Source organism: Myotis lucifugus, unplaced genomic scaffold (genome assembly GCF_000147115.1).
Source record: "Myotis lucifugus unplaced genomic scaffold, Myoluc2.0 scaffold_245, whole genome shotgun sequence".
Taxonomy (NCBI): domain Eukaryota; kingdom Metazoa; phylum Chordata; class Mammalia; order Chiroptera; family Vespertilionidae; genus Myotis; species Myotis lucifugus.
The window spans coordinates 510,456-531,569 of NW_005871293.1; the positions used below are offsets into that span (position 1 = coordinate 510,456).

Genomic DNA, 21,114 nt, shown 5'->3' on the forward strand with positions numbered 1-21,114 from the left:
CCAAAACTCCCCCCCCCCCCCCTGGCCTTGGTCACCCTTTACTGCGCCCCCCCCCCCACTGGCCTGGTCACCCCCCACTCCACTCTTGCCAGCCTGGTCTCCCCCAACTGCACCCCTGCCAGCCTGGTCACCCCCAACTGCCTCCCCTGCTGGCCTGGTCGCCTCCAACTGACCCCCCCCCCACCGGCCTGGTCACCCCCACTTCCCTTTTGCCAGCCTGGTCTCCCCCAACTGCCTCCCCCACCAGCCTGGTTCCCTCCAACTGACCCCCCTGCCCCCCACTCGCCTGGTCACCCCACACAGAGTGCTGTTCAGTCATTTGGTCATCCCTCACTAACCCTCCTGCCAGCCTGCTTGCCCCATGCAGCCTGCTTGTTCAGTCGTTTGGTAGTCCCTTGCTAACCCCCCTGCTGGCCTGGTCGACCCACGCAGCCTACCAGCGTGCTGTTCAGTCGTTACTATTACTGTGACGGTGTCCCAAACAATTTGCACATTCCTCTATTATTAGTATCCTATCTAATAAAGACAGAATATGCAAATTGACCATTACACCATCACAGAGATGGCGGCACCCATAGCCACAAGATAGTGGCACCCAGTCGCTTCAGCCCTGCTGGAGTCCCCCAGTCCTTTCAGCCCTGCCAGGGGTGGCAGGCCCACAGTGCAGCCGGACCCGCCCTCAGCCCCCCAGCCACCCAGGGCCAGCCTGAGGTGCAGGCAAGCCTCAGATGGTGGCCGCCCAGCCGCCCAGGGCCACCTAAGACTCAGGTAACCAGAGCCGGCCGAGGCTTGCGCTGTCGGCAGTGGCAGCAGCATAAGTGTGATGGGGGCATTGCCTTCCCCTGTTCGCCGGCTTGCCTCCCGCCCCTGAGGGCTCCCGGACTGTAAGCAGGCTGGGTTGAGGGACCCCCCCCCACCCCCGCTCCAGTGCATGAATTTTCATGCACCGGGCCTCTAGTAGATATATAAAAAATATACAAAGTTAACTTTCTTTTGTCATATCATAGTATCAAATTATGTTCTTTTACTCAATTAGATATCTCATTTGTTTTCTCTGTAGATCTGCAATATTCCTTGGAATGATAATACATTTTAAAAATTGCCTTAAGAAAGTCACATAATTTAGCTTGTTTCTTTTTAAAATGTAATCACAATTCAGTCATCTATTTTTATTTTCAGAAAAGGTATTTTGAAATGTTTACAGTATTAAATTTGCTTCCTAGGAAATTAATGTATGTGATGGGGGAATGGGAGGGGGGTAGGTTTTGTCATCACTCTGATGAAGGCTGGCATTCATTTAGCTAATCTGTATCTATAAAAGCCTAACATGAAAATTGTCCCTTCAGGAGTTCAACTGGGAGGCCAGGAGTTCAATCGCTCGCTATGACATGTGCTGACCAACAGGGGGTGATGCGGAATGAAGGGAGGCCCTGGCCAGCAGCTGGGGAAGGGAGGCCCCAATCAGCCCTGATCACTGGCCAGGCCTAGGGACCCTAACCGTGCATGAATTTTATGCACCGGGTCTCTAGTCTGGGTGATAAGAAGGAAACATTCTTTGACAAGGTTTTTTGGTCACAGGTATACCACATAAAGTCAAAAGATTACCTCTATATCTAAAACATATGATCTCTGATATATCAGCTTAATTTTTTTCTTGTTTTCAACAAGAGAACTGGATTGATCTTTTAACATATATAAATGACAACAATTGGTAAAGTGAGAACATCTTTTGGCACACTTAAGAAACCCATTAAAAACTCACTTGTCATATTAAAGATAAATACAAAGTGCTTCAAGGATACGAATATGGGGAAGACATACTAAAACATTCTACTAACTAGTTATAATATTAGTAAATCATTCTAATGAACTGACTCATATTTATGCTCAGAGTTACTTGGAAATATTCCTGACTGGCCCCTTGTATTGCATTTGACCTAGAAAGCTTTTTAAAGTAACTTGATAACTATTACAATTGTTCTTATTTTCAATTTCGGAGGGTCCCTCTCCAGGGGTAGATTTAGCAATGCAAAAAGAATTAAAATATGACCATTGCTTTTCCCTACAACTGATGTTAAATTTGTAAATGTTTTAAATTCGTTCATTATTGGAGACAGCACTTACATACTTTCCTAAGGAAACTATTCTTTTTTCTTTTTCAAATATACTTTTATTGATTTCAGATAGGGAAGGGAGAGAAAAGATAGAAACATCAATGATGAGAGGGAAATAACTGATTGGCTGCCTCCTGTATGCCCCCTACTGGGGATCAAGCCCGCAACCCGAAAATATGCCCTTGACCGGAATTGAACCTGGGACCCTTCAGTCCACTAGCCGACATTCTATCCACTGAGCCAAACCAGCTAGGACAGGAAAACTACTGTAGGTCCTCGGGTTACCTTGGAGATCCATTCCTATGGCAGGACGTAACGCGATTTTCACCGTAAGTCAGAACCCGCCTACATAAGCACCTATGTCACTCACATGGAGCACATACACAGCAGTAATGAAGTGAAACAGTAAAAAAAATTTACAAGAAAGATAACAATTCCTGACCTTTACTTGGGGTAAATAAATAATAAAAAACATAAAGCACCTATGTACATACATCAAAATGACGGAACTTTTTTTTTTATAGTGTAAATGGGAGATGGCGACATAACCATAAAACGATGTACGTTGAGGACTGCCTGTATTCTTATTCATTAGAGTAGGCAATGAGGAATAGAATGAGAAGAAGCAACATGCACACAAGCATACACATTCCCCACACTCACTCACCACACTGGCTTCTGAACTGTTAATAAGCAGCAGGAAAATGAATGATTATAATGCCTCTTTTGCCATCAGTAAAGAAAATGAAAAGAGGCTATGACTTAACTAAAAACTGAATCATATGGCTCTAAAGAATTTATTAAGAAATTAAATTTATTTCAAAAAACATTTTGATATATCAAAGTCTCTAATAATTTATTAGTTAAGATATTGACTTATAAGATATACATGACTTACTACCTTAAAATATAAATGGCCAGAGGGAATATGCCTCTTTTTTATGACAAACTTTAATTACAATAAAAAAATACTGAAGTCAGTTCATAACTTTAAACTTTAACTTATTTCTCTGTAGCAGAATCAAATCATGACTATTAAGATCCTGGGTCAGAAATCACAATCTGCTTAAATATTTTAGATTTATCATCTAAAAAGGAAATCTAAAAATCCTGACTAGCAATTCTAATTTGTAGTGTTTCAAAATATGGGAGAAAAGGTTAATCTTAAGTATAGAATTTTTAAAACATTTCCAAGTTTAGATAATTAACTATTGTCAGCCTATTTTATAATCTTTTTTTTTTTTAAATCCTCACCCAAGGATGTTTTTTCTATTAATTTTGATTTTTAGACAGTGTGAAAGCAGGGGATGGGGGCGGGGGGAGACAGAGAGCAAAACATCAATTTGAGAGAGACACATCAATAGGTTGCCTACCACATGCGCCCCAACCGGGCCAGGGAACAAACCTGCAACCCAGGTATGTGCCCTTGACCGGGAATGGAACCTGCGACCCTTTGGTGCACTGGCCGATGCTCTCCACCGAGTCACACGGGCCAGGGCTGATTTTATCATCTTATTTAAAAAATGCTGCCCTGGCCGATGTGGCTCAGTTGGTTGGGTGCCATCTTGTGCACCAAGAGATTGTCGGTTCAGTTCCTCATCAGGATACATGCCTGGGTTGTGGACTCAATTCCCGGTAGGGGGTGTGCAGGAGGCAGCCCATCGATGTTTCGCTGTCACATTGATGTTTTTCTCTCTCTCCTTCTCCCTTCCTCTCTCTCTAAAAATCAATACAAACATAAAAAATGCTATTTTATTAAACTGTTAAATAATAACAATATAATGTATTTAACCAACAATAAGTAAATGTCACTACTATTCCTATTAACAAACAATTCCATGGCACAGTGTCAAATGTTCTTCCTGAAGAGACTCTTGCCCAGCTTCTGGCTTCGTTCCCTGACCTGACACATCTCTCTACCCCATGTCTACCCATTCCTGACTACTTTTAAGTTCCCAGAATGTATGTGGTTGTTGAACAATCTCTTCTGCCTTGAAAACCGTCTCTACTATCCATCTTTAGGAATCAGTTCAAATGAAACCTCCTAGGTCGTCTCCCAGTGTTCCCAGAGAGCTGTGTATACTCATACACTATCGTGTGTATCAAAATACCGCAACTGGCCCTAACCGGTTTGGCTCAGTGGGCAGAGCATTGGCCTGCGGACTAAAGGGTCCCAGGTTCGATTCCAGTCAAGGGCATGCACCTTGGTTGCGGGCACATCCCCAGTAGGGGGTGTGCAGGAGGCAGCTGATCGATGTTTCCCTCTCATCAATGTTTCTAACTCTCTATTCCTTTCCCTTCCTCTGTTAAAAAAAATCAATAAAATATATTTAAAAAAAGAAAAAATACCGCAACTGTTTGAGGACATGTCTGTCCTTCCCACTTCCCACAGGAACACACACAAACACACACACACACCTGCATTTCTGTATTCTCAACATTTAGGTGCTTAATGTTTGTAAAATTATAAGCATTTTCTAGGGCATCTTTCCTCTTAAAGCCCATTTGTTGGAAGATTTCCTTTTAAACGTGTGAGAGTTGAATGTCTACATTCTAGAATGTCTACACATGCAAAGAGTATCTTACCCCTTCCAAACCAAGTATAGTGGTCATTTATTTTTCTAAGGTTGAATTAATTCATTAGATCAAGAAGACCATTTTTGAGGTCTAAGGACAAAGGGCACTATTGCTGTATCAGCCTAAGGTTGCTAAAAATCTAAAATAGGTACAATTTGCTTTAAAGGAGCAAAGAGCAAAAAAACTTAACTGCCCTTAAAAAGAATGATTGTATGTTTATCAAACACTCAGCTTCATTTAGGCATTTAATTAAGCCATTTATTGCTTCAAGTGTGTTACCATGAACATTTTAATATACACTCCACAGCAGTAAGGCCTCAATTTTCCCCACCTATAAACTGTGAACCCACATTTGTATTTTTTTATGCCACCAATTGTTACATGAGTTTTGTACACAACAGAGATTTTTGAATGTGTATTTGATAATACCAAAAATGCTCATCATACCCCTCGTCAATGTCACAACAAACACTAATAGTTGGCCACATTATTTTTGATGAGGTAGTTCCATGTCTGGCTATCTGAGATATTAACAGGTTCCACCCATTATTAAATAACTGCACAAAGTTTTGGTTTACTTCTTTATACACACTTCACAAAATAGTCAATGTCTGCGTTGAAGATTTGTCAAAATGTTTTCGGAGTGATTTGGGAAGCAGTGGAATTCACATACTGAAAAGGGCTGTAGCAGCTGGAAGTAGGGATGTTCCTGACTCTGACAAGGAACTTTCTCTGAAAATAAGGCTGAATATAAGGCTTTATCCTTTGACCAATTCCTATAATACAAATAAGTTTGGGAAAATCATTACATTTAATTAGAACATTAAACAATAACACTAAGCATCTCCAGGCAACATGCTGATAAGCTAATTGAATACTACGTTATATATTATTTCTTAAAGATTTATAAAATTTCCATGAAATACTGAGTACCACCAAACTGTGATACTAGTGATACTATGAAATCATGGTAACCCACAAATGAACCTAACTTAGCTTTATGGGCTGTCCAGTTATAAAACAGACTGCAGCAGCTCAGAGCTGTGGCATTGGGAAGCTGGAAGAGAACTTTGAAATCCCCTATCTAACCCAAACCCTTTGGGTAGCATTGCATAGACGTCACAGTTTTCTGAATAAGTTCTAAGAGGCTCATAAGTAGTTTTCATTAAAGTAAAAATCTGATGTACCCAGTACGTTTTGATATAAAAAATATGACATAATAAATATTTTAAAAGCTTTAAGGATTTTTCTACTGACCAGACTCAATAGTATGCAAAATTTATAATTTAAATAGCACCTATAGAATAAAACCATAGAAGTGCTTTAGAGACTTCCTACAGCTAGCATCACCCTGGTTTAGTAAGGCCCAGAGTGATTAAAAAATTGAATTAACTGTCATACTAGTATATGGTAAAATAAAAAACAGAACTGAATTTTAAGCTCCAATCCAGGGGTCGCTTTACTTAAATTGGCCACACTGCCTTAAGTCAAATATCTATAACCATTATTTTCATTTTACCTGCTGTAATTAGACTTCTTTCATGTCCTTCCAACTGAAGGAAAAGTCAGAGAGATGATCTAAAAAAATACATCTGCATTTCAAATTTACATTAAAAATGTCTTTCCCTTATTTTCACATCACAAATTCTAAGCATTATTAAAGAAATCACAGATTAAACAGCTTTCTGTGTCCTGGGCCTCAGTCCTTAGATTATGAAAATTGGAATTTAATTAGAATTGAGAAATTTTCATTAAGTGTGTAAAGTATAAATACAAGTACTTTTTTAAAAACTTTATTTTAACACCTAATACAATTCCAATTTTAAGGATTACTTGCACAAAAAAATAAACACATTTGGTATAAAAATGTATCACTTTAATACCCTTTCCCCTTCAGCCCCTCCCCTCCCACCCTCATGAACTGCACTCGGTCTGGATGTAGAGACATAGAAAGACTAATGGCACAGATTAGCTTTTACCTACAGGAGTTTCTGTTTATGTACCCAGGTACTCTAGAGGACACCAGCTCACTTTATCACATGAACCACTTCCTTCAGCCTGCTGAATGTAGTTTCACAAAGAAACAAAGCTTATTATAAAGGCATTTAAAAAACCATTATCTTAAATTCTTTTTAGAAGCACTACCTTTTTTTTAACCATTTATATACAGTATTACATAACAGCTCTGGAGTGCAGTACATGCAGCAGAACATACCTGTTGAATATAAAATACTTTTCTTAAAACCTTCATCGTTGGAATTCTTAAAGTCTAAATTATAGAATGCCCATTACTTTGTGAAAACGGCTGAGGAATACAAATGTCTGCATATGTTGGCCACTGAAAGAATCCAAGGCTAACTGGAATAATATTCATAGCACACCAGGAGTGCATAAATAATTTACTTACATTATTAAAATACAACCCATAAAATTCAAGTTCAAGATCTTACAGGATTGCCTATGTAAATCCTTTAAGTGGTTGCCTGGAAATGCACTGTATCTTCTTTCTCTTTTCTTCTCTTTTAAAGTCCTATATAAAATGTTTAGTTGAAGTCTTACTCTTTCCCAAATGAAATGACCATCTTTATTTGTGCCGACTGCCTCTTCTCTTCATGGCAGCAGTACACTGTGGACAGTACCATTTTCCTTTTGGGGCTTCTGTCAACCCAACGCATCCATAATGGAACCATTCTATAGGGCACTAGAAAGCAAAATTGCAAAGAAGTTTTTAGTTCTTCTAAAGATTAGGGAGTATATTAAATTATGTCCACTACACCAAATATTAGATTAATGGAAACATAATGTTTAGATCTAGGAGCTGATTTATAAACAACACGGTCCAACTGATAAGCTTCAGAGATGAGGCAATGGAGGCACAGAAAAATTATGCACCTTTGTTAACTGAGATTCATGTAATCTATTTCCATAATTCTAAATAATGAACTAAAATTTACTAATTTTCATTTTCTTGGAGAGTAAGTTGATACCAACTTTTAAAGATAAGAAGTGAGATGGGTCTCTTATGTAAAAAAGAAATTTATTTTAAAGATTTTATTTAATACTAGAGGCCTGGTGCATGAGATTTGTGCACTGGGGGAGGGGGTGGTCCCTCAGCCTGGCCTGCACCCTCTCACAGTCCAAGAGCCCTCAGATCAGAATACGATAGGTTAATCACAGAAATCTTATTTGTCATTTCCACTAACTGCCTAGGAGACAGTTTCCAATGGTATTCTTTAAATGCTTGGGCAATACTGTTTTACAATAATACCAGCAGCCCACAAGTGATTCTAAAGAGGGAAGTGGAAGGAGGGTCTTTCTCTTTCTATGCGAACATGTTTTTGGGACCCTGTCAAGTCAGAGAAAGTCCAAATTTCAAGGTACCTAGCCAAACCTGCTCAATCTTTACACTGTTTATAAATTTAAATCTCTTAGCATAACATTCCTGAGTAGGATTTCTATAGAATTCAGAGTTGTTACCTCTCTGGAGTAAAAGATGGACAAAAGAGTTATATGAAAGTAAGGAGGGAGTGAAAATTACTAAACAAACATATTCTCAGCATTCAATAAAGAGTATCTCTAATCAAAAGTAAGCTTTCAAAAGAAGAGCAATTTTAAGACTCCTTTTTTTTTAATGTAAGTGATTTTTTTATATCAGCTGACACCTGCAGAGTACAATAGGACATACTACACTAATGGGAGGAAAATAATCTCACATTAGATGCTCAACATCCCCACCCTTCACCTAAGCATCATGCTTCTTGAAAAAATGTATTGTTTTCAAGTTCCAATTCTTCACTGTGATAAGTAAATTGAATTCTAGCAAACACAATATTCTTTAGCAAAGGGGGAGGGGTGTTTCTAATTTTCATACAATGTAACACCTTTTTGAGAAATACAATTTGCATAAAACCATAAAATTAGCTTTAAAAGTGAAAATAGGGAACACATTAAGAGACACTATCCTATTTTGGAGAGGAATATTTCTAGCACTAATATTACATAATTAACATAACTGCAAACTGTTTTCTTAGACTGAAAGACACAATAAATAAAAATATTCAAATAATAATGTGATTTTTTTCATTCCTGAATAGAAAAATGTGATACTTACATCTTGGTTATCACAGCCCACCATCTCACCATAGGATACCTGGTTAAAGAAAAAATCTTATTATCACTACAGAACAAGCAACCAAATCCAAATTAACTGTTCATGATACTATTAGAAAATGGAAATACACTGAATATACACTTGCATTAAGAAACAGGGTACATAGATTTATACATTTACCTAGTTTTTCCAAAAGACTTTATGGAGGTGGAGGGGGAGACACAGAAATTACATGCCCTTTGAAAGTCTGAAAGAACCTGCTCTGTGGGAGTCATCTCTGTGGATGGTTCCTTTATTAAAGACCTTAAGTTTCTTTTTTGGTTACTTACCTGCTTCGGTTTTAATTTTTTCCTGGGTCACATTAGGTCATCTACATTTTAGCAGTCAACAGTCCATTTCATTGAAACTTCTAAACTCATTACGTATTATATGTCCTTTCTCATTTTCCTTTTTGCTGTACACTGCTAGCACTTTATAGCACAACTTCCTAACTCCTGAATTCATTGAAGTTCTCAATGGACTGAATAATTTTCCAGAAAAGGCAACTAGATGGCATACTTTCAGATTCTATGGACATGAACAATAACTTTACTCTGGGTGACAGTTTTTGGGGGAACACTCAAATTTCTCCCTCAAAGTTCTACATACGTATTTAATCAACTTCTGATTTTTAGTGTTATGGAGGGGAAATTGTGGGTGAATCTGATTTTGTTCTTTTGTAGGTAGCCTACTTTTATTTGCCAAGATTTATACAAGATTTCCTTTCCTTAACCCAGGAATGAAATCAGTCAGCACCTTCATCTTGGACTACCCAGTCTCCAGAACTGTGAGGAACAAAGTTCTGTTCTTTAAACCATGCAGCCTGTGGTATACTATCATGGCAACACGAACAGACTAAGACAATATGTATGTGGGATATGTAGTAGTGGTACATCAAAATGTTTAATTACAGGTTACATCTGAGGGCTGAGATTATGGGTAACTTACATGTTTCTTTATACTCTTTGTATTTACAACAAACATCATTTTTATAAAAAGCCGGAGAAAATTGTATATGTATAAAAAAAGCAAGGGTATTTTAACTGGAGTAAAAATAGCACTTGAAAAAAAATGAAATTGTTCTTTCCTAGTTTGTTCAGATTGTGCTTTTATAGACACATGCCAGACTTTTACCTGATTACAGATGCAGTATCGTGGTTCATTTGGGTCGTAAGTCCAATCGACCTGACTATTTGAATCGGATTCTGGTACTACTGTTGTTTGTTGAGAGATTTCTTGTACAACAGTTGATGATGAAGAACATGATGACAGGGAAGAGGAGGAGGAGGACGAGGATGACTGCTGGCTTGAAGACTTGTTGTTGTTTCTGAAAAAACAGCATCAGTTTTATTTGCTCAGCATCCAGAGTTATTTGAGAATAACTACTAAATAAAAGTGGTATGAAATCAAATATACAAATTAATGTTTAAGATCAAATTAATCTGATAGTTTTAAAAGCATAATCATTTAGAACAACAAAGAGCAACATTTTTCATAATGATTTATTTTTCTTTAAAATTTTTTGCTAGCCGAAACCGGTTTGGCTCAGTGGATAGAGCGTCGGCCTGCGGACTCAAGGGTCCCAGGTTCGATTCCGGTCAAGGGCATGTACCTGGGTTGCCGGCACATCCCCAGTGGGAGATGTGCAGGAGGCAGCTGATTGATGTCTCTCTCTCATCGATGTTTCTAACTCTCTATCTCTCTCCCTTCCTCTCTGTAAAAATTCAATAAAATATATTTTAAAAAAATAAAAAATAAAATAAAATAAAAAAATAAATAAATTTTTTTGCTATCTGGAGAATAAAGATATTCAAAAGGAAATTTTTTTCAAAATATTTCAGAGTTTTTAAAGTAATTTTTTAATCAGTTACTATTTACTATTGACTTAAATTGTAGGCAGTATCTTTAAGAATTAGTATTAGTTATGGCTCCCTTACAGATATTCTTTGTATTTTTAAGCACACTGAATAGTCTTCATCAAAATCTAAAATACAAAGATGTATAGAAAAGCATTTGGTGAGCCTGGCCAGTGTAGCTCAATGGTTGAGTGTCCTCCCATGCACCAAGAGGTCACTGATTCGATTCCTGGTCAGGCACATGTCCGGGTTGCAGGCTTGATCCCCAGTATGGGATGTGCAGGAGGCAGCCGATCAATGTTTCTCTCTCATCGATGTTTCTATCTCTCTCTCTCTCTAAAAAATAAAAAAAACACATATTTTTAAAAAAAAGCATTTGGTAAAAATGATCATGATCATCAACCAATGTGTGAATACTTACCTGTGCAGGACAGGAAACCAAAAGTTTTAAAATTCACAAGTAACTTACCATTATCTGCATGCTAATTCAATTGTAAAAATACAAACATTTATCACTGGCAGTTGTAATAAATTTGGGTCATTAAGATGAATTAATTTTTAAAATACTTAGCACTTTTGTGGTAATTCTACATTGATCATTCTTTCAGGGACTTACAAAAATAGACTACATTAAAAAATTATAATACAATTATTAGGTAACTAATTCTGTTGGCCTAGCATTTGAACTTTCATTCTGTATGAACACCTAGCATATGCAGGTATTTAGGACAGACATTGCCAAGTACCATTGTTTTCATATTTAAAGTCAATACAATCATCCTAAGAGTATAATATACAAAATCTAGGGATATATTCATAATTTCAATTTTGGGGACTTAAGACCAAGAATTAAGACACCTTGTTCTTAATCAAAAAGAAGAATCTTATTTAAAAACAAAAAATTCCCAGGATTTAATTTGTATTTTATGTATTAATTTGCCTAAAATAAGAGGTTATAAATGAAGAAAGTTTCATAAAATGGTTTATCCTAACGAATAAAAGAAAGAAAACAGAAATAATTAATAAACCCAATTTAAGACTAGAAAAATTAAAGACTCTTAACTCAGACTTTACCTCTTCAAAGTACGGCAGTATGAATGACAATGCCATGCCTTTCACCTCCCCAAGCATCCCGACCCCTCATAGGCTGCCTGTTTGACATGAAAGCCAGGGGATGCCCGCCAGCTGCACGCTTGGTAAAGGGGCAGGGCTCCCGTAGCAATAAGACTTACTTGCTCTTTCTCCCACTCCGTGAGTCTGCTGCTGATGAACTGGCATTCTGTGTCAATGTAGTCATGAGCGCTGAAGATGATGAAAAGCCAGCTGTTTCCCTGGGCATTGAAAACTCTTTTCCCAGCTGAAAGTCGTTATTTTTAAATGCTTCATAACTGGCTTTTAAACTTGATGTCCTTCGGCCCTCTTTCATCTTGAATAGACATTCATTGATAGTATTAATATACATACATATGTAGATTGTCTTTCTTAAGTATTACTAGTTACATTACTTTGGTTTAACCAATTCTACTTTATTTTGTTCAAACCATTTTCATCATTATAATTTTAAGCTATTTTGTGTAAAGAGTTTAAAATCAAGGCAACCTATGTTCTGAGGCTATAGAGAACGCCCGGGAACGGGTAGATAGAACAAAGTATTGTCCTAGCAGGTGCTGTGCGTCATAGTCAAGAACATGGACATCATGAACAATTATTGTGAGAAGGAATCTGCATGAGACTGTATGAATCTATTTTTTATTTTTCATTATCAATCAAGTAATTTCTGCATGTTCATTTCTTTAAATAAAATATCAGATATCATAAAACTATGACTTAAAAATGAACCTGTGCAATTAAGAAAACTTCTTGTCCACACCTAGTTGTTTCTACTAGAATCTGCCAATATTTCGAACAAAACGAAACACCATGTTCCACACCTTTTCCATTTTTTACCTGAGCTGTAGCTTGAACTGCCTGAGCAGCTGCCATGGTAATTGCCCCTGCACCAGTTCCTGAAGATAATGAGCCAATATTATAGGAGGCCAGAGGTTGGGAGGAATTCACATTGTAAGCATTGTTGGATGAGGCCGTAGAATTATTATTTCGACAACCTGTGTAGAATTAAAGAATAAATAGAAATGGTCAGAGAGAACATAATGTTAGTGTGTTTAAAATACTTTATTTCTCACAACAGATATAATCATTAATTTAAAATTTTCATGTCATATTTTTTCCTTTTTCTTCTTTCTCCTTATGTAGAAATTAACCAGGTAAAGAATCTGTATATTCATTAATCCTGAGTGCTTTAATTTTCCCTTATTTTAACATGAACAAGCAAAAGCAACCAATCACATTTAAGAATACTTACCTAGTGTATTTTCCTTAGAGGCATCGGATGTTAGGGTAGATAGAAGAGCTTCAGATTTAAACTTCTTTTCAGGAATATGATCTGTTGTCGTATGGTGAGAAGTTGGATTATACTTCCTTTCTGCATATAAAGAATCCATGTGTTTTTTAACTTTAGAGAACTATAGACAATGCATAATACTTCCATTTAGTTATAAACTGGTACATTTTATGATCTGAGTTCCTCATGATATACAGAACATTATGTTTTCTTATAAGAGGACAAACAGAACTCTCTATGTTACATGTTTTATCAAGAGCAAACTTCTTAGACATTTAAAAAAATTTTTAGCAGGAAAGTACTGAAGTTAATTCATCGATGCACAATGGGTTCACATGTAGCATGAGGGAAATTCTGTTTTGAAAACATTACCTACAATTTAGATAAATTTTCAATCAACTCTTCTATCATGTCAAATTGATTTGTCAAAAAATGCAGACAGTCATCAAGCCAACTGACTTACCATTCACTTAGTCACTAAGTGAAACATTATTTCTGCCAAGCAGTAGACTAAGCACTGGAGAAGCAAGAATGAAAAAGACAAAGAGCCCGCCATGGAGTACTTTGCTGTTTGCCTTAGGTATTTGTGTGTAGGAAGTATATGCTGCTATTAGTACCATACAGTCTTCCTCTATGGATTTTAGGGAAAAACAGATCCCCGTTCCCAAATCAAAGATGCTTTTCCCAAGTGAAGAAGAGAAGTCTGCCAATAATTGCAATGACAAATATATATCTAACGAAAGAAAAGGAAGGGAAAGATACTTATGTCTCAATCAGTTGTGTAGATCTAATAAAAAAAATGTACAGGTAATATGAGCTTTTAATTCTATTTAAAATTTTATTTGCACTAATAAACCAAACTTACTTTCCACTGGAGTATGTGAATGAGCATGGTGATTGTTCACTGGCTGGGAAGGAGTATCTAATTCCAAAGATCCTGAAAAAAGAAAAAAAATGACAGAGAGATTCACTGTCATTAACTGTCACCACAGAACTTTACATGTCAATCAACTACAGGTACTGTGTACCCTCACTCAGCAGAGGACTAGCAAACTCTGATGTATATGCCTGTGTCACTTTAGTCAAACACATTAGGTCACCACTGCCAATTTCACCCTGAATCAATTGCATACTTTCTGTAAACAATAAGAAATCCATTTCTCAATATTCACCTTCAGTACAAAACAGGTCAAGGCATGCTAATTTCGATTAAGGGAATGCACAATAGTAGGTACCAAATAAGTGGATGAATGGATATTATAACTCTTTTCTATGGGAGATCCTAAAGTATTAAGCAACGGGACATTACTGTACAAAAGGAAATTCTTTGATCACTAAAATGACCTAAGACAGTAAAGGGATTTTGCTTGTGAAAAGTGAAGCATAGAATCTACCGCCAAGCTTTACAATACTTTTAAATAAATGTTCTGTGTTTATTGTGATCCCTTGAGATGAAATTGTGGCAGGGCATAGGGTGGTTCAGTTTCTATATCTTGATCCAATTTAGTTTCATTTGTCTGTGTCCTCATGAGGATGCTTTGTGAACCTTCCTGCAGTACTGAATAGGCATGAATTTCTGTTACGGTGTGTCAAAAAAAAAAAAATCAAAGCAGCTAAAGGACATTTTATTTTGTCTCAAAATACTTATTATTATCAGATGGGGTTCCCCTGGAATAAAAATATCACAACTAAATTAAATGATCATCTAAATTGATGGATCCATTTTGAATACAGCTATGGATTCATACCTGGCTGCTTCTCTAGTTAACAAAAGTATATCAACAGAGATACATAACCTAACACTGTAAGTAAATTTTTCGGGGGGGTGTGTGTAGAAATATGTACATGTTCTTGTCACTGAAATGAACCAAGTAAAAAAGATGTTTGAACCCTTAAACTAGATTCTAGTAGAAATCAGCCACAATACTGATTTAGCTCACTAACATTTAGCTGGTGTCTACTCTGGGCTTAACACCACACCACATGCTTTTATGGACATCACCTATTTAGGTTGGAATAAATGCTCAATTAGTTTAAAAAAAAAACAAAGCTTATGTCTCCACTTTTGGGAAATCTCCTTAGTTAAACCCAAGAAGTTATAAGGATAACTAGAGCAAGAGATCAAGCTGAGAACCTTGCAAAGAAATACTAAAATGGCTTCTCGCTGATCCGAGAAAATTTAGAGGAGACAGGACTGTGGAGCCTATTAAAATTTTTCTTATTAACACAGTTGAGGAAAAGCCTTAAAATGATTCTTAAGGAGAAATAATAACCTTCTTCAAAGCTTACAATTTATACAAAGGCTAAGCGGGCAGGGCAAAGTCAATACATTTCATGACAAATGGTTGACTTGTTTCTAGATGGTTATTTTTCTTTAAATCTCTGCTCTTACCATTCAGCTTACTAGCATACATGCATATTAAAAATGGAATGACTTCACATTTTATTTTCATAGCCAGTGAGAATATTCTACGTTATCTCTCTCGTTTCCATGACCCAAACAGTTTCACCTGCCAAGGCCCAAGCTCTCCGACTTGGTTGCCACCATCCACCGAGTGCAGGATCTGAGAAGTCTCCGTGGGCCCAGTTCTCCTCAGTGACTTGTGCACATACTATCCAACATGGATGGGAAACGTAAATTTTACTTACGCCTCTCTAATATTTCTGTAATTCCAGCATTATCAGCTTCCAGCTCCATTTTAAACTTAGCGAGTTCCTGATCCAGCTTTCTCAAGTGTCGATCTACCTGTTTCAAAGAAGATCAAAGATAACCACCAACATTTGGGACACTATTAAAGTGTCAGTTTAATGAGGAAATCTACATCTTTGTTTCTGTTAATGATTCTGTTTTTCATCCTTGAGCAGATCGATTAACCTATACTTCAGGTTATTCATCTATAAAATGAAGATGCTGGCTAAATAAGCTCTGAAGTCTCCTTTAATAAATTTTCAGTTTTAAGAAAGCAGAATTGCAATTTGTTAGAAAGTGTCCGAAAAAAGTGGTATATAAAAACGAAGGCAACAATGATATTAGGGAATTGGGGGGGAGGGAGGTGCAGGAGGGCTGGTATGCCCTGGGTTACTTTTAGCCTGATCTGACCCTACTCAGAACAAGGCCGTCCACACGGCCATGCCACATCATTGTTATTTAGAATGAGCAATGAAAGACCCTCAGTCTACAAACAAAGAAGCTATGATATTCTATACATATATTTCTCTAAGGCAGGAAAGTGAGACATTTATGTAAAGGGTTGAAACAAAAGGAATTTTTAGCCAGAAAACTGCATTCCTCAAAGAGCCCGGTTAAAATAATTTTACTATAAAACTACTGCCCTTGTAAAGGTGGCAAATTTTATTTTCTCATTCACCTAGAGATCTTTTGACTGATTTCAGAAAATTGTATGATACCTCAAACTAGCAACAAGTCTTCATTTATTTTTTAAGCTTAGTATTATTTTTTCAAATGTACTACTTTGAAGTAAAAAAAATCATAAATTCTTTGAAAAAATATTCATGTTGCATTATTGACAACCTCTTTTTCAAACTCTAATTTCCCACAGGATCACTGTTATAATTAGTAACTTTCTTAAAAATATCAAAATGCCTCTAGTACCTTACAAGAACAAAAACTTTAAGAATTTCAATTAAATAATGTGTCTCTAAAATAAGGGGGCGGGGGGAGAAAAGTAGGAGACAATGTGTGTGTTAGATACCAGGTAAAGTGCTTGATGCATTAGATGGTCTATCCCTCCCTCTAACCTTTTGAGATACGTTATAATTGTTTCTACTTCATAAGAAGAAACTAAGGCTCGTAGGGATTAAGTCAATAGTTCCTGTATTACAGAAATGAGATTTAACGCTGATCTATATGTAATAAACTGTGTTTCACCATTTATGCTTAACATTGTCCTCTGAACTTGTATATGCAGAAGCCAACTGTTTTTTTTTTTAACTCAGAGTAGTATAATTCAATTTGAAAAAATAGGAATATTATCTTATTATTTGTATTTTGTATATTAAAACAGCAACCACTGGGGTGCTGGTTTGCAATTTTTCAATAATTTAAAGCCCAACTGTCCCTCCATCTTCACACACAAGTTATTTTTCAGAGCTTGGTTGTAATTACAATATTTAAAATCCTATAAGGTCACATATTATGGACACTTGCTCCTATTCAAAGAACCTGCAGGTGACTGAGCATCCTTTCAAAAAATAAAGTGTGAACACAGACCTCAGTTATTCAAGAATATATTTTACATTGTCAAAATTTAATCTCAAGGGAAATCAGAAAAAAATACTCATATTTAAATTCCAAGACCACTTAATCCACCACTTTTCCTACCTACAATTATACTACTAATAAATACTGAGTTCTTATTATGTGCTTAGCACTGGGTACTTGGAGGATACATGACGTATGAGAGAATCCATCTTCATAATAATTAGAATGTAGCTAACAAATCAATATTTATATATTTTTAATATAATAAAGTTTTGAAATATATCTTTATTCTAGATCTAACAAATAAGCAACAGCTGAAAAAGGGTCAGAAGTAGCACCCAAAAAATAAAACATTGGGCAGAATAGACACAAAGGAAGTATGAATGTTAGTGAAGACTGGGTGGCATTCAAATAGACAGAAAGGGGAGTAATAATTAGAAAGTAGAGAGACAGGAAGACAAATAGTATTCTTAGAGAAAAAGAAAGTAAAGTATGGTGTGGCCTGTAGCAGGTGTATATGGTATAGAGAGGAAAAGCGCTGGAATCTCGGTTGGGAGAGTGGGGTCAGGGGGAGAGGAAGACACCACACACTTCACTCACTCCATCCCTGCAGTTAAGATTGCTTTACTAACGAAAGACAAGGTTTATTATGCCTGAAGGCATGGAAAATAATGATGAGAATTTCCAATACTAGATAGTTCAAAAAAAAGCAATGGAACCCAAAGCATTAATAACTCCAAAATCCAAATTCATAACTAAAATAAACAAACACAGAAAAGCCTTAACTACACTGTGGTGGGCAACTTCGTAAAATAGCTTCCAATCATTCCCACCTCCTGGTATGTAAAAAAGATTACAAATTCATTTATTAGTTATTTACTTATTAGCAATTATTAGTTAGTGAGGATTTTCTTAGCTTAATCATTCCTACTAAATCAAATTAGAAGTTAGAAAGCTGCTCACAATATTTAATTTAAGCTATAAAGCACCAGGATACTTAGTATTAAGCAGCCCTAGCAAGAGCTTAATTGAACTTGACTGTACTCTATAAGGTGCTCTGCTCTCCCTCTACCTACATGATTCTGAATGATTAAAGCATCTATTCTAACTGATCATAATGGCCCCACAGTTTACGGACAAAGCAAGAACCTAAGTTACGCCACCCCTGCACACACCCCTAACCCCTTAAGATGGATTTACAGCAGTAAAGAGGGTACTGATTCAATTGACCATAGATTACTAACACAAAGCTGACTAGACTCCAATTATTGTGTTGTTCCCCACTTAATGTCAACAAATGCTAGCAATAAGTTTCCTTAAAGCCAAAAAACATATCCTATAACACCAATCATCAGTGCTTTAAGTTTAAATCTATTATCCTTTTTCTGACCTCTTTAGAGACAAAGGAAATTCTCTCAACATTGTTTAACATATTCATGATCATAAAGATGTTTAAGTCACAGTTGGCCCCTCTGCATGAAACAAAAAATCCTCATTCACTCTTTAACATTCTTCCGTAGTTGTAATCCTTTATTCTCTTTCGACTCTCCCAGTGTTCTAATATTCAAATTTTCATGTGTCCCTGAGGACCCAAACCAAACTAACTACATATAGCTTTGTAAAAGTTTCTACATGATTAATGGTTCCCAATACGGTCAAATTCTAAAATTTAGATGCCTAGCTTACCCTTTCAAAATGAGCACTCAGTCCCTAAGTTGAAACCCAGGGCAAGAAGAGATAAATTTTTATCCATGAAAAGATCAGGTAATAGTGAATAAGAAGGATAAATTGGTGAAGAAAAAGGAACCTTGATGGCAAATTATTTCTCTGATAACTCATGAAAATCATTCTTTCCATCTCTGAATTATATTTAAACTAGATGAAAATTTGATCCATCTTTAGGCTGAATCAAATACTTGAGGCCTTAGCACATAAACTACATCTAATCATCTTCCTAACAGACAGTAAAGATAAGAGACAAAAGGTCAAACATATATTTCATTCATTAGAGTATCAGATGAAGAATTCTCAAATTTATAGGTAAAATGTGGGCCTGAAATATAATCATCTCAGGAACAGGCGAGGATATAAAAAAGAACAAGTTCAAGGGTAGTGGGCACTGTAACCGACTGCTAAAATCATTCAAGCATTAACTAAAAGCTCAAATTTTATCAGAGTATACATAAATGAACTTTATTAGGTACTGTAATCTAATGCAGCCATGACAGTGACATCTGGCTGAGGAACACAAACAATTGTATAATGATTATGAGTATCAAGATTCTAGAAGGAAATTATTGCAATAGAAGTTAGATATTTTTTCTGTCAAATTTCACTAAAAGACACTGACATTTTTAGTTATATTGAACCCTAATTCCATATATTTTTCATTTGCTGATATTTAGGCAGTCCAGTTTCTTTTTTTAATAAATATACAGTGCAGGTCATAGGAAAAAAAGTTTACCACCGATTTTAAAAGTAAACAAAATATTTCAATGAAAAATAATGCAATGAAATATTATGCTATAATAAAACATTGATGGGCAAAATCAAACACGATTATATACTAAATTGTTATAGCTTAAAATCTGTCAAAATAATACATGCTTACTTAAAGTTGCCACAAAATGTGTTTAAGCAAAGCATATATCAATCTTCTCTAAGGTATAGTTCACTCCTCTGGTTAGAATCCTTCATTGGCCTCCCATTGCTTTTAATTTTTAAAAAATTTTCCACCACCATTTATCCTCTCTATGACCTCTTCCTCCTCCACCCCCCACTTCCCCTCCCAATCACCACACTGTTGTCCGTGTCTATGAGTTCTCTACCTCTTTTTTTTTCTCTTTGACTCACATCACCACCCCCCCACCCCACCCCCAGCACTAGAGCCATTTGCTTGGTCTCTATCTATGAGTTTGTCTCTATTTTGCTTGGTAGTTCAGTTTGTTCATTAAATTCCATGTGTGGAATCCTATGGCACTTGTCTTTTTCTCTGACTGGCTTATTTCACTTAGCATGATGTTCTCTAGGTCCTTCCATGTTGTTGCAAAGGGTAAAATTTTCTTCCTTTTATGGCAGAGTAAATGTACCACAGCTTTTTTATCCCCTTAACGTGGGGAAGCACGGGTCTTGGTTGGAAAGTCTGAAAGGAGGAATCTCCAAAAGGTCGGAGGCCTCTAGGGGACCTTGCCAAAGGCGGCAGACCCTGCCTTGACTTTTCCAAACAAGTCTGAGCCCCTGGGTGTTTTACTGGAATCTTCATGTTTAGTCTTTAGATGTCCTTGCTTAAAGGACACTGAAGATGCATGTGTCTTCTCAAGGATGCTTACCCTACTGATAGTATCTAATAGTTAATTTTAGTTCAAGCTGTTGTTACAATAAAAGCCTGAGGAGGCAGGCGAACAGGGCTTTGGTTTCTCAAGCCAAGCAGTCCCTTAGCCTCTCTTTCACAGAAACGTGTGTCGGAGTAATCACTCATCTGTCACTCAGGGTCTGCCAGTCAGCCCCGGCACTTATCTACTAATGGGCACTTCATTCTGGCTTTTTTAAATAATGCTGCAATGAACATAGGGGGACATATATTCTTTCCAATTAGTGTTTCTGGTTTCCTCAGATAAATTCCTAAGAATGGTATCGCTGGGTCATAAGACAGTTCCATTTTTAATTTTTTGAGGCAACTCCATACTGCTTCCCACAGTAGCTGGACCAATCCGCATTCCCACCTACAGCGCATGAGGGCTCCCTTTTCTCCACATACTCGCCAACACTTGTTTGTTGATTTGTTAATGGTAGCC

At 36.7% G+C, this 21,114-nt stretch overlaps 1 protein-coding gene across 4 annotated transcripts in view; it reads right to left on the reverse strand.

Moving 5' to 3' along the window:
* Positions 1-4,923: 4,923 nt before the first annotated feature.
* Positions 4,924-21,114, reverse strand: part of ING3 (inhibitor of growth family member 3) — a 33,490-nt gene continuing 17,299 nt past the window's right edge. The window contains exons 5-13 of one of the 4 annotated variants that reach the window (XM_023762398.1): positions 15,748-15,844; positions 13,964-14,035; positions 13,060-13,179; positions 12,645-12,802; positions 11,930-12,123; positions 9,976-10,168; positions 8,803-8,841; positions 7,251-7,392; positions 4,924-5,467 (exon numbers count right to left, since the gene is read on the reverse strand). In XM_023762398.1, coding sequence (XP_023618166.1) covers positions 7,276-7,392; positions 8,803-8,841; positions 9,976-10,168; positions 11,930-12,123; positions 12,645-12,802; positions 13,060-13,179; positions 13,964-14,035; positions 15,748-15,844 — 990 coding nt within the window. In that variant the 3' untranslated portion in view covers positions 4,924-5,467; positions 7,251-7,275. Of the gene's footprint in view, positions 5,468-6,468; positions 7,393-8,802; positions 8,842-9,975; positions 10,169-11,929; positions 12,124-12,644; positions 12,803-13,059; positions 13,180-13,963; positions 14,036-15,747; positions 15,845-21,114 lie in introns of those variants that run through there. The other 3 variants (XM_023762399.1, XR_002831654.1, XR_002831655.1) reach the window with 3 other exon arrangements.